Below are 12,343 nucleotides of genomic sequence, written 5' to 3' on the forward strand. Positions count from 1 at the left end.
ACACTAACTGTCTACTGTGGGTAGCTTCATATTTAGCACACAAACATGAGAGTGGTATCAATCATCTAACTCTCAAAAAGAAAGCAAATGAGCATATTTTTCATATTTTTCTCACACTGTTCTTGTCCCTCACAGTGCTGTGTTTACATGGACCAACCTGCTGGTGGTGGTGGCGGAGCTGTGTGGTTCAGAGCAGGATGCGCTGGACCTGGTGCCTCTGATAACCAATGTGGTCCTGGAGGAGCACCACCTCATCGTGGGTGTGGTGGTCATTGTGGACCCCGGGGTTATACCCATCAACTCCAGAGGAGAGAAGCAACGCATGCACCTTCGTGACTCGTTCCTCGCTGACCAGCTGGATCCCATCTATGTCGCCTACAACATGTGAGGGGCCGTGGCGGTCTTGGTTTGTTTAGCCATCAATCACAGTCTGGATGCTCCTGCACCATCATCCCAGCATTCGACTACGGCCCTGGCAGATGGTGAAAAGGAAAAGCATGAATCACATGTACTGCTAACCAACCCTGTGTGACACCAGCATATCTTGGCCACTGCATGTCTGTGATTGGACCTGCCATGTTTGGAGTTGTTCACTGTGTTTTATAGAAGGAGTTTTGCAAATGAGACAGAAACAACACGTACTGCATATGGCAAGGGGAGCGGAACCCCTGTTGCACTTTTTTGGGGAAAGGGCGAGACAACACATACAACAGGACCACTTTTGAGGTTAATTCTATTCATGTCTTTGTGAAAATCCATCTTCTACCTACCACATCGTCTATCCTACCCACCACAAGCCTCTTAAAACACTTTCCCTCATGTGTTTACACAAATTCCAAGAGCCACTCAAAACTTAGACCTACAACTTGAAATATTCTTACATGCAGCTTTCAAACAAATGCGCACAAATGCATGTGCTGAGTCATCTCTCACTTACAAGGATGAATAAAAGAGGGCAGAAGAGAGCAAACCATTAAACTAGTAGCCAGTCTCGGTCTCTGTACATTATTTGAAAAGCTTATTTTGTCCCATAATAATGAAGCCAAATAGATTTTCACAGCTTTCCTGCCCCAATATATTTCCTGCCTTATAAATCTTCAGCCATACATTCCTTATTAATTTTTAATCAGTCTGTTATTAATGGCTGTTTATTCTCCTTTGGTTTTGATTATTAGTGCAGACCCTGGCAGATATCCAAAGGGATCAAGATAAAAGATGAGAGAGGCCATATTCTGTACTGTACCTATAAAGGCCTGTTGTATTTTAGATACTGTACGTAACTGTATAGATATTTTTAATTGTATAAATGTATAAATGCTTGACTCTCTCAGTTGATGGTTTCTGGATCATTAACCCAGCTGGGAGATGATAACAGTAGCAGAAAGAAGATTGTAAATAAGATTTAACAGTTTTGACTTTTGACGTGGAATATCAGCTGTATAATGGAGGGTAATAATGAATAACTTTAAAGCATTGTTAGTCAGGACAGATATAACATTGCACTTTCTCAAAAATTGTCTATTTTATTATAACAATGAGGCATTATCACTAATGGTTCAGGAGCATATATTATTCTGAGGATTCTTGCTTAAAGAGCTTGATGAGAGTTTACTGGGAGGGCTATCACTGTTAATGCCAGGGACTTTTCCTGTCAGCCACTGAAAAAAAAAAAACAGGTGAAAGGAGAAGGCTAAAACCAGTATCATGACTGTTTTCAGGCTACCAGGTTATTTTGTAAAAACATAAAAGATCTGTTCATCTAATATCCATTGCCACTGTACTTTGTATTGCTTAAAAGTCATACCCCCTCTCAGTTTGTATTGCATAATAGAGCAAGTGTTCCCATTCCTCTTCCTCTCCACACTCAAAGTTCATTTGAACTGTGTTTTGTCTTTGTGCAGCATTGTAATGAATTACTTTGAATTCCAACAGGATTGTTGTTGGTACTGTAGTTATTAGAGGCGAATCATCATGTATCTGGATTCTTTTCTGTGTTCAGTCACTGGATTTATAAGCACTTGTGAATGCAATTGCAAAGCTGAGCCACATCTGAAACATCCTTGATTGGCAAGTAAAGTTATTGTATAAAAAAGTAAAGGGTAAAAAAAAAAAAATTGCATCAAGGTGTATTTGCAAAATGTATTTGGTTTCCTGCTATCTTGTGCGTTCCTTGTGCTTCTTGCCATAATTTATAGGTTCTTTGTACTGGATTATACTGTATTTCAGTGATGAACCCTTAATGTCAAATGTAAATATATTTTTTTTTTTACTTTTGCAATTGTCCCATTATAACACTTCATCATGCCAAATGCACAATATTAGAAAGATGTTTAATCATTTCAAGGTAAACAGGAATATGATGCTTTGAATTACTGCACTTTGCACTGGTGGTACTTGCAGTGGGTTTCTACTGTGTGGACTGATTAATTTAACTATCTTCACTTCATCTTACATTAAATGTGTTAATAATTTAAAAATTATAATGCTTGACATTTGGTTTTGCCCAGTTTTAAGACCACCTAGAAAAAAAGATTAACAGCACTTCATTTTAGCTTTAACATTGCATCCTACGTTTGCAGCAGAATGTTTGCATGACTCAGCACAAGAAGGAATCAGCTTGAGGCACATCTCATCTCGAGGCATAAGCAGGGGAGATACATGTATGGAATTGTATATTCAGGGAACAAAACTCATAACACAGGGATGGACCAGGTGGTCCCTTGGTGCAATCTGTGAATAATACCCATAAAATGTAGATGTTTGTCCAAACAAATCTTCTAATTAAGGCAGACCTTTCAAACCTGATCAGCAAAAAGAGGGGTTACTGACGACCAGTGTCCATAAACCATCTACCTGCTTCGCTGGGAAGTTTATGAGGGCTTCCTTTGGTTTCTGCTCTTACACACTATGCAATCCCAATGACGGTGCAATTTAATTTCAAAGCTTGCACAGTCTGGTGAAATATACATGATGCTTATACATTTTTGTAATAACTAAGAACAGAGGACTGATGAAATCTAACCAGTAGTGTACTTAAGACTGCATTAATCTCTCTTGAGTTGTTCTGTCAATATTTTGTGTATGCACTCTAGCTATGTTGTATATTAATTATTTGGTGAATTCTAAACTGCTCCATGAGGGTATGATCCACTGATGAATCTTTAATGTTTCAACTCATATAGTTAAGAAATCAAGGTGGTACACCCCTTCCCATTTTTCTCATTTATTTTCTATTTTTGTTTGTTGTACTTTGTTTTATACTCTATGTAAAAGTAATACAGAATAAACAAAAGCATTTAATCATTCCAGGTGTCCTGATGTTCACAAGTTTTAGGAACTATGTAACAGTGATTAGAATTGACCTGATAGCATACTGTTTGGATTATTACACAACTTGCATCCTTACAATGAAGGCAGAATTGAGTTCTGAGCCCTGAACCTGGACTGTATGGCTTGCTGAAAAGACCAGCATTTTGTGAAATAATGTCATATAACTAATTTAGGCAAATGAAGAAGTCTGACAGTATAGCCAGACGCGTACTGTAGTTGCAGGCAGAGGCAGTTGCAGGCATAGTGCATAGAGAGGGCTTCTCCAAAAGATCAGACTCTGCACACTGGATGGTTCATGTGATGTTCACTTTCTTTCAGAGTGGAAGGAGGCCCAACTTTAGGGCTTCAAATGTGTCAAATATCTGCAAATTCATTTTTGTTAATCAACAAAATCAATAGGAACCAATTGCAACCTGGAAAATGGGAAACATCAGTCACATCATGCTTGTAGCAAATGAGTTAAAACACAAGCCTACACAAGGGGGTACAGTCTCATCGAAAAATGACTGAAGCATTATCAGCAAAAGTATTAAAAGTAAAAGTATTTACATGCAGAATGTAAAGAATTGTCACTGATGCATTGCTGTGTAAGCAGAATTTTAATGTTCTAGCTTGCCAATTTTAAGTGCTATATTCACTGTTGAATATTTTAATTTATTAGAACCTCTTACGTAGGTAATTGAAGCAGTGGAGTAAAACAAAAAAATACAATATTTCCAAATAAAATGTGTTAAAGTAAATGTATAAAGTAGTATGAAATGAATATTTAAGTCAAAAAGCTAAGGTATTATTAGCCATCTATTTACTTGAGTCAAAGCTGTGTGTATGAAGTATAAGAAAAGTGACTTCGCACTTCTGGATCTACCAGTTGCTCAAACTCTGTTCACCAATCACAAAGCCTAGAGGAACTATTACGTAATGCGTCTTTGCCAAGCAGCACCGCCCATTTCCTTTGGGAAAAAAGTGGTCAGCTTTTTTTTAAGCTGACATCTTTGTATTTTTAGCTGTTAGCCATTGCTGCTAAGTAACTTTTCAAGGCTTTTCTCGTGACAAAGTATATACACGAATTACACGAAGTCCACGTTGGGAACAAGAGCAGTTCCGCGGCCATTGAAAAGGTAAATTGTGGCTGGCTGAGCGGTAATTTTTGTGCTCGTCTGGCCGTCTGCTCCGCTGTGACGGTAATGGCGGCTGTTGCTTCGTCAACTCCTCGCCGTTTTACGAAAAGGGAAGGTGTAGTTAGCTTAATGGCTCCCCGTATCGCTGACGTCTATTGACGCGGTAACTTGCGTGCCAGTGACAGAGTTACACATATTTGCTCATTGAGACAAAGGCTCATCCATCCTATGATCCACATTAACGAAACTTGCCACGCGTGTAGCTGTGAAACTGATGTTTTCAACGATTTAAACTGGTTAACATCCGTAAAACTGAACGCTAGCTACCGTAAACTAGCAATGGTAATGTTGTTGAGGTCGAACATTTTAGCAGTAACATTGCCGACTTGAAAGATAACTCAAAATTTCCGCTGCAAACGTTTAATTGGGAGGAAGTCGCCCACTTTGTAAAATTTTGCATTTAGTTAAATCATGAGGGGAAAAAGTTAACAGTATTGGCTGTCGGGCCTAGCTATGGTCTGTAACTCCATGTTAACGTTAGTTGCATTGGCTAACACGACTGAACCAAAGAGGAAGTGGATCTTTAGTTAGCTCAAACTCACCTTTTTAACTTTAGAAGAAACTGTTAGCTACAAGAAGACTTTAATTTGCGCTTCACTGCACTCCGTATTTTTCGGTCTTTCTCCTCGAGTTTGATTTGACAGCTAAGCAGCGTGTTTGCTTGGTTGAAGTGATGGTGCTGGAGCAACATAATCATGATGTAGAAACAAAACCAACATGTCCACATCAGATCGTGCGTTGTGTTACCTTAGAGCCACTGTAACACTAATACTGGTTTATTTGTTCCCAGTTACTATGGAAGAAGTACAGCAGGGCAGCAATGGCACAGAGTCACAGACTGCCATCATTCCTACCACCATCACAACCTCTCAGTTCTCACAGATAGCCCAACAGGTAACTAATAGATACATTTGCCACCAAAAAATTAGTGAAAGTATCTCGTAATTACTGCCATCCTATATTTCCACAGCAGCTTTTGCACTGCCAGTACCACTATCCTATTTTGTTTATGAATGCTATGATGAAAACACTTAAGATTGCCTTATTAATAAAGCTACATTATCAGATTTATATATTTAGCAAGTTTGTTTTAAACTCTTGCTGTGATGTCTCTTAATATTTAAGAAGGATCCAAGAAGACATATAATATACAGAATAAATTTAGTAATTTGCACAGTACATTTGAAGTAGTACATATTGTCACTATTCAGTATGAATAAAACCTTTAACCAAAGACTTTTCTGTTTGTAATAAAGAGTGGAATTATGAAACCTGGGGTTTAAGTGTGACTAGCCTGCGTGATGGAATGTCCCTCCTCTGTTACTGTCATTATTTGGTCCAGAAGCTGTTCCAATAACTATCTTGACAATAGATAACAGTCTATTCCTGAAGGGCCTTAAGTTCCTGTCTGAATTCGTAGCATCTGATAAGACTGTAGGAAGGCTGGTATGGACTCTAAGCATATGCTGCTTAAAGATTGTAAATGTGGGTAAATAAGCACATGTGTAATCATATTGTGACAATGATTACCAGAGTAGCCAGGTTATCATGTCTAGAAAGAACCATTGATGCGTTTTTTTTGATGAGTTTTTTAAATGTATTTTTTCAGCTCTCACAAATGCAAGCAAAATTCTACTCACTTTCTTTGTATGAGAGTGGTTGCAGAAGTGTCAGTGGTAGACGTCTAAGTACTAGGCACATAAAACTAACACTGTCTCCATGGCTTGACATCACTACAGAAAGTGAGAAATTAAGATATCTTTTATATGTTATGTAATTGGGGTGAATTGATGACCCCTTTATGCAATGTATTTTTCATTTGAATGGAGCCTCAATGTGCATCTGAACTCACTTTTTTCTTCACACACATTGAATGCAGTTGCCATGATAAATATACTGTATTTTGTGTTTGTGTTTTTCTAGATGTCACTGGGTGGTTCTTCTGTGGCTGTTGTACAGCTGCCAGGAGGTCAGTTTCAGGTTCAAGGAGTGATCCAGTCTGCACAGTCATCAGTCATTCAGTCCCCACAGGCACAGAGTGCACAGGTAAGACCGCCTGGTTTTCTTCAGGCATGCAAACTCCTCACAATCCGGTGAAATTTGCCATTTTGAGTTCAAAATAGGTCACCTACGAGATTTTTGTGGATCAGAGGAGAATCCACAGAATGTAATTGAAATTCTGTGGTTCAAGACTTAAATAAACATGGATAATATATTAACTACTATTAAGTGATTTTCCCAGTACACTTTTGTCATCTTGTATAGGCTTTAGGGATGAGGTGGTCTTTCCATATGCCTATTGTACTTATCCTGTTGCTGCAGTGTGTGGGTAAATGAATTAAATTAATTTTGGAGTTAAACAAACCCTTCAGTTTTCTCTGCCAAGTAGGCCAGATTGATGTACTTAATAGTTAAATTGACAAAATTTTCTCTAGGGGGCATAACCCCTACTTGGTTTTCTCTGTCCACACAAAGTTTTCATCTGTTTTACCCCCAACCTTTTTGAACACCTGTTATCATTTATTCTAAATTATAGCCTTTGTTTACAATATGGTATTTCACGCCATTACTCACATGCATGTCATTAATCCATCTCTCTCTTTCAAGGCCCTGGGTACAGATAGTGACGATTCACAGGACTCATCAGACAGTGGAGTTACAGCCCAAAAGACCAGGGAAATACTGGCAAGACGGCCATCATACAGGTAAAGAAAACTGCAAGCACAGACATGATACAAAAACAGTCTAATGAGATTAATACTAACTCAAGTGACCCCTATTCTCTCACCTTGTAGAAAAATCCTAAATGAACTTTCATCTGAGGAAGTGACACACATTGAGGGAAAGGATAACAGCCCAGCATCCACAGGAGTGACGGGTGTTACAGTACCCACAACCCCAATCTACCAGACCAGCAGCGGCCAATACAGTATGAATGAATTCTGATTGTTATGTACAATTAGTTACTAAATGCTTTCGTGTCGGAATGTTCACCAGACAGCTGTATACCAGAAACTGTACTTTACTAATGGGCCAAATTCCCCAAAAGTTTGTGATTTTATTGTTTTAAGCATATTTTAAAAAAGTGTACTCTGCAGTACACTTTTTAGAGTGTAGAGTTATAACCCGGCAACCTGAAATGGAACTTTTACTTGTGCTGTATGTAATTCTGATGCCATGTGTGTGATTATTCTAGTCACTATATCTGCTAATGGCACAATCCAGCTGGCAACTCCAGGGTCCGAAGGCATTCAGGGTCTACAGACTGTCACCATGGGCAACTCCGGTGGAACACAGCAAAGCACCGCCATCCTTCAGTATGCCCAGACACCTGACGGCCAGCAGATACTGGTGCCTAGCAACCAGGTTGTCGTACAAGGTGAGCAAAACATGGCATCTAAGAAATATCTGTGTCTTAATTCCTAAGATTTCTAAGCCAATATTATCTGCCAATGTTGTCACCTTTTCACAAGCAGGTGGCTAATTTGACTGCTGGAAAGATGCTGACATGTGTTAGGTGATCAGACAGACAATAGCACTCAGAAAAATACAGTCTCCACATTTATTTCTGTTCAGGCTCTGACAAGGGAAGAAAAAACAGGGTGTTCCAGCAAAAAAGTTGAGCCTAGTTCAACACACAAACATGCGTTCGCCAACGAGCACCACAATGGAAATAAGTTATCCTTTTACTTTATTGCTTTTTCAGTGAATATGTATTTGTCACAGTGACCTGTTATACATACAGTATGTTTTTGATATGTCTAATAAATCAACTATGTCCAAGTGCACAGGTAGAATACTTTCTACTGCATACTGAAAAGCATTTTGTCAATTCTACTGTTTACCTTGCAAGCTTACCTTCACTTAACAATCACTGGTATCTTCCAAGTGAAATAACATCTCCTGATGGGCTCCAATGTTATGTGTTTATGAACAACAAATAAGAAATTACTGTCTAAACTTAACAAGTGGGAGCTCTCAAGTGATGCATGCTTTGTGGCAGAGCCATTATGCACTGTGTTGTCATCTTTTGGCTGTCATGTTGCCCCCAGGTGCAGGAGGAGAGCTTCAAACATACCAGATCCGCACAACTCCCGCATCCAGCTCTTTGCCTCAAACTGTAGTTATGACCTCTCCGGTGGGACTATCGCAGACCAAGACTGACGATCCAACAGTGAAGAGGGAAATCAGGCTGGCCAAAAACAGGTAGGTGTACAGCTTATTTCTGGGTTTTGGATAGTGAAAAAATGTAAAATCTCAGATATTCTGGATGAGGAAAATGAAACAGTATTTGCTTACAGTTTAACTATCAATGCCAAATATGTAAAGTAAGCATACATTGTCAGATAAAAACAGTAAAGGAGAGCATTGCCTTGACTGTAATTGATGCCCCTCTCATTACTGTAGTAACAAATGATGCATGTTCTACTCTCCACTTGATAAATAACGGATACTTTTATCATTCATTGTCATCACTTAGGTTGTTAAGAGTTGAAAGAATGGCAACTTACCAACCTCTCTGTTGTCTTGACAATGCACAGGAGGACTATTACAGGAGAAACTAACTGGGCATGGTCAAAAAAAAATTAAAAATCTTTTTGTGATGATGCAGTGCCTCCATTACTGGGATTTTGTGCGGCACCGAAACAGGCATTTTTTTCCAAATTAAAAAGTAAAGTATCATCGTGTAAAGCACTTTTGTTACTTGCACTGTTATAACTGTAGCTTTGGGCAGATAAGGGATCGGACTAATGGAGAAAGTCCTTTATTAGCGCGCATGTAATTTTGTGTTGCAGTAGTAACAGTACTGTACATTGTGATGTACTGTAGGTGCACTCATTGCATAATCTTTCAGCTGGACTAAAAGCACGTTTTTCCCGTCTTTTAGAGAGGCAGCCCGTGAATGTCGACGGAAGAAGAAGGAATATGTTAAATGCCTGGAAAACCGCGTAGCTGTTCTTGAAAACCAAAACAAGACCCTGATTGAAGAACTGAAAACATTAAAGGACCTTTATTGTGTCAAAACAGGATAACCTGTTTGAATAGAGGTTGAGGATTCAGACATAATGTGGGACAGCTCAGCCATTTGGACATGAACTGGGTTTCTGGGAACACTTCAGGCAACATTTCAGGCTGAGATCCTCCACTTTTTTACTGTTTGATATAAAAGTGACTTGTGATGGCAGTAAGATATATTGGACAGATAATAAAGAAATTGGCCATTTTTCCACCTGCTGTTTTTTAAAAATTTGCTAATGCTATAACATTTATAGTTGTGTACATTTTTAATACTGGGAGGATTGAAATTGTCAGCTTTAACACTGAGTCTCAGTTTCTAATTGTGCCCCTTTCTTTTTTCTTGTGTTTTTAAAAATGTTACTGTCGGAGTTGTTTTTTTAATCTTTTGACATCATTTGCAGAATTTTTGACTGTATAATTACTCTTTATTTTGTGAACCAGCAATTCCCCTCAGTTCCCTATCAGGAGATGTTACATTTGTCATTCCTTATTTTTGTGCAATGCAATATAAAGGGTAACAGAAACCATGACATTGAGTGTGGTTTGTTTAGTTGTTTCTCAGCAGTTACTTAGACAATCAGGGAAAAAAAAAGCACAGTGTCCAGGTAATATTTATTATGTACATCTTGGGAGGGGTGGGGAAGAAGAACAAACATTGAAATGTTGCTGATTCTGTAAGTAAATAAATATATTTTCATTCAATAAATGGAGTGTGATTAGTGTATCTTTGTTAAGTGTAAATGAAAACGTAAGCAGGTCTAATATCTGGGCTGGGAGTGAGAGAACTGTATACCTGCCCATTCTCTCCTGGAGTCATTTAATGGAATACCCCATGATATGTGGTCTTATCATGAGAGTAACCTCTGGAGCCTCGATGTGTTTTATGTGAAGTTCAGAGAAACCAGCTGCCTCCAGATCTTGCCACGTTGCTCTGGTAATTGTGCATCCATCCCCAAGATAATACCACAGTGGCTCGAGCGCATGCTGAAGGAAGTATGTCCAGGTGGAGGGATCTGAGACAACATGTTCCAAAAAGTAGAAGGCTCCGCCCTGGCAGATGGAGCCAACGGAAACACATTATTGCATGTCTCATCGAAAGGGCTTCTGTATGTTTGCTGCTACAGTGGCAGTAATTTTGTTTTAAACTGAAGCAGAAAGAGGCGAAGGAAGGGATGCGTGGCATGCACGGTGCCTCTAAAGTTAACAGAAAAGATGTGAATTCACCTTTCTGAACTGACTGGTTGTTCATATTACAACAGTTATCAACAGTGATGGCAAAATATCTCAGGAACTATTTACTGGAGTGAGACTGCACAGAAAAATCACATTTTACTAACCTACTAATCATAACTCCAACATATAAATCTAATCTATTATCCAACTGCAATATGCACTGTTCAAACATGCTGACAATTCACCTTCTGAAGGTACAAAGATGAATGACAATGAATAGAAAAAATAACAGGCTGTCATCCCACAGAAAGGATGCTATATTTTGGCCACTTGGTAAACACAAACATTGAACAGGCCTGTTTCTGTGATATAGAAAAACACCAGAGAGGCAGGACATGCCGCTTCTTCTTCTGTTTAATCCATTTCCATTAGTGCTGTTCAAGATAATGTCAGTAACTGGCAACATGTGAGTTTCTTAATGTCATTTTTGGTTTGTTTTCAAGTGACCATTCTCAGCCAAATACGGTTTCATTTGTGCAAGCTAAAGCAGAACAAATGTGTTAGTATACAGGTACACTGCAAATTATTTATATAGGACAGAGGTCCATCAATAGCAATAAGATAAGACTTTATTAATCTCACAGTGGAGAAATTCACTGTTAAAGAAGCTCTTTAGAACACACGAGGTATTGGAAGGTGCAAATAAGAACAATGTAATTGTGCAAATAATTAGCAATAAAAAGATTTTTTTTAAATTCAAAATAAGGTATCTTATGTACAATGAATTTAAGAAAAAGTGTTAGCAATTATATAACTATGGCTAAGTAGCCCTCAAATTGTACTGGACATGTACTCGCGTGCATGGCTGGACCCTGTGCCTCAGACCTGCAGAGGGCCTGAAACATCACCTTTTAAGCAGATCAGCCCAGCCATGCTCACGTGGGTCATGTGCGTAAAGTCACAAATAAAAACTTTCCCGCAGCCCTTGAAGGCAGCAGGCGGAGACTCACTGGTCTGAGGACGCGGCGGACCTCCTGCAGCACCCGCTGCACGTTGCGGACGGAACAGAGAACCAGGGTGCAGACAACAACGTCCACAGACTCGTCCTGCACGTCCTTCATGTCCTCTCCAGAGACGACTATAAAGTCGCCATAAGTCAAATGCGTGTTTGCGGCCATGCTCCTCCGCAGGTACTTGTGGAAGTGCGGGTTGGGGTCAGTGCAGATCACCGTGCAGCCGTACGGGTAAAACTTAAAGTTTGCTCCGCTGCCACAACCGATCTCCAGCAGGCGGAGGGAGCCGTCGGTGCTCGCAAATTTGACCACGTTCCTGAAAAGCTCCCTCTTGGCTTTGTGCATTTTATCGTTGTATGAAAATGTGATATTGTAGGCAAGCAAGGGAAACAAACGTTTGTACATACCGTACAGCCCCACGACCTCCATCAGCTGTAAGGGTAAAGTCAACACAAAACAAAGCAGTCTGCACAGTTTCATGGCACAACACTTCATTTTCTCCTCGGTCGATCATTGACAAAGCGTTTCTCTCCTCTTCCTCGTCGCATCTTAAAACAGATTTCAGAAGATCAAAAGATTAGTGTAATACATGAGCGAGCGCGCGCGCAGGCGCACTGTGGTATGCATGAG

At 39.5% G+C, this 12,343-nt stretch overlaps 3 protein-coding genes across 5 annotated transcripts in view; 2 read left to right on the forward strand and 1 right to left on the reverse strand.

Moving 5' to 3' along the window:
* The window catches only part of dip2bb (disco-interacting protein 2 homolog Bb), a 47,395-nt gene extending 44,098 nt beyond the window's left edge, over nucleotides 1–3,297 (forward strand). For both annotated transcript variants that reach the window (XM_041954603.1, XM_041954612.1), the window contains one exon: nucleotides 136–3,297. In XM_041954603.1, the coding sequence (XP_041810537.1) occupies nucleotides 136–388 (253 nt within the window). In that variant the 3' untranslated portion in view covers nucleotides 389–3,297. The remainder of the gene's footprint in view (nucleotides 1–135) is intronic.
* A 997-nt stretch (nucleotides 3,298–4,294) lies between these two features.
* Nucleotides 4,295–10,057, forward strand: atf1 (activating transcription factor 1). 2 transcript variants are annotated; one of them, XM_041954624.1, is made up of 8 exons: nucleotides 4,295–4,448; nucleotides 5,299–5,402; nucleotides 6,432–6,554; nucleotides 7,116–7,213; nucleotides 7,304–7,437; nucleotides 7,705–7,887; nucleotides 8,561–8,714; nucleotides 9,397–10,057. In XM_041954624.1, the coding sequence occupies exons 2-8, from the start codon at nucleotides 5,304–5,306 to the stop codon at nucleotides 9,539–9,541; spliced, it is 936 nt and encodes a 311-aa protein (XP_041810558.1). In that variant the 5' UTR covers nucleotides 4,295–4,448; nucleotides 5,299–5,303; the 3' UTR covers nucleotides 9,542–10,057. The 2 variants fall into 2 exon arrangements, with proteins under 2 accessions (XP_041810558.1, XP_041810564.1); XM_041954630.1 differs by lacking the exon at nucleotides 5,299–5,402 and having other exon boundaries at nucleotides 4,299–4,448.
* On the reverse strand, nucleotides 10,031–12,342 carry LOC121618977 (methyltransferase-like protein 7A). The gene is made up of 2 exons (XM_041954644.1): nucleotides 11,711–12,342; nucleotides 10,031–10,577 (listed from the first exon to the last, which is right to left on the reverse strand). The coding sequence occupies exons 1-2, from the start codon at nucleotides 12,206–12,208 to the stop codon at nucleotides 10,341–10,343; spliced, it is 735 nt and encodes a 244-aa protein (XP_041810578.1). The 5' UTR covers nucleotides 12,209–12,342; the 3' UTR covers nucleotides 10,031–10,340.
* Between the last annotated feature and the right edge of the window lies 1 nt (nucleotide 12,343).

The sequence above is a fragment of the Chelmon rostratus genome, chromosome 2 (assembly GCF_017976325.1).
Source record: "Chelmon rostratus isolate fCheRos1 chromosome 2, fCheRos1.pri, whole genome shotgun sequence".
In the NCBI taxonomy this organism is placed as follows: domain Eukaryota; kingdom Metazoa; phylum Chordata; class Actinopteri; order Chaetodontiformes; family Chaetodontidae; genus Chelmon; species Chelmon rostratus.

Coding starts and splice junctions, on each gene's coding strand:
- atf1 (XM_041954624.1), top strand. CDS start 5,304: ATGGAAGAAGTACAGCAGGGCAGCAATGGCACAGAGTCACAGACTGCC. Junction 6,555..7,115: donor CACAGGCACAGAGTGCACAG/GTAAGACCGCCT, acceptor CTCTCTTTCAAG/GCCCTGGGTACAGATAGTGA. Junction 7,438..7,704: donor GACCAGCAGCGGCCAATACA/GTATGAATGAAT, acceptor TGATTATTCTAG/TCACTATATCTGCTAATGGC.
- LOC121618977 (XM_041954644.1), bottom strand. CDS start 12,208: ATGAAGTGTTGTGCCATGAAACTGTGCAGACTGCTTTGTTTTGTGTTG. Junction 10,578..11,710: donor TCCGCCGCGTCCTCAGACCA/GTGAGTCTCCGC, acceptor TCCATCTGCCAG/GGCGGAGCCTTCTACTTTTT.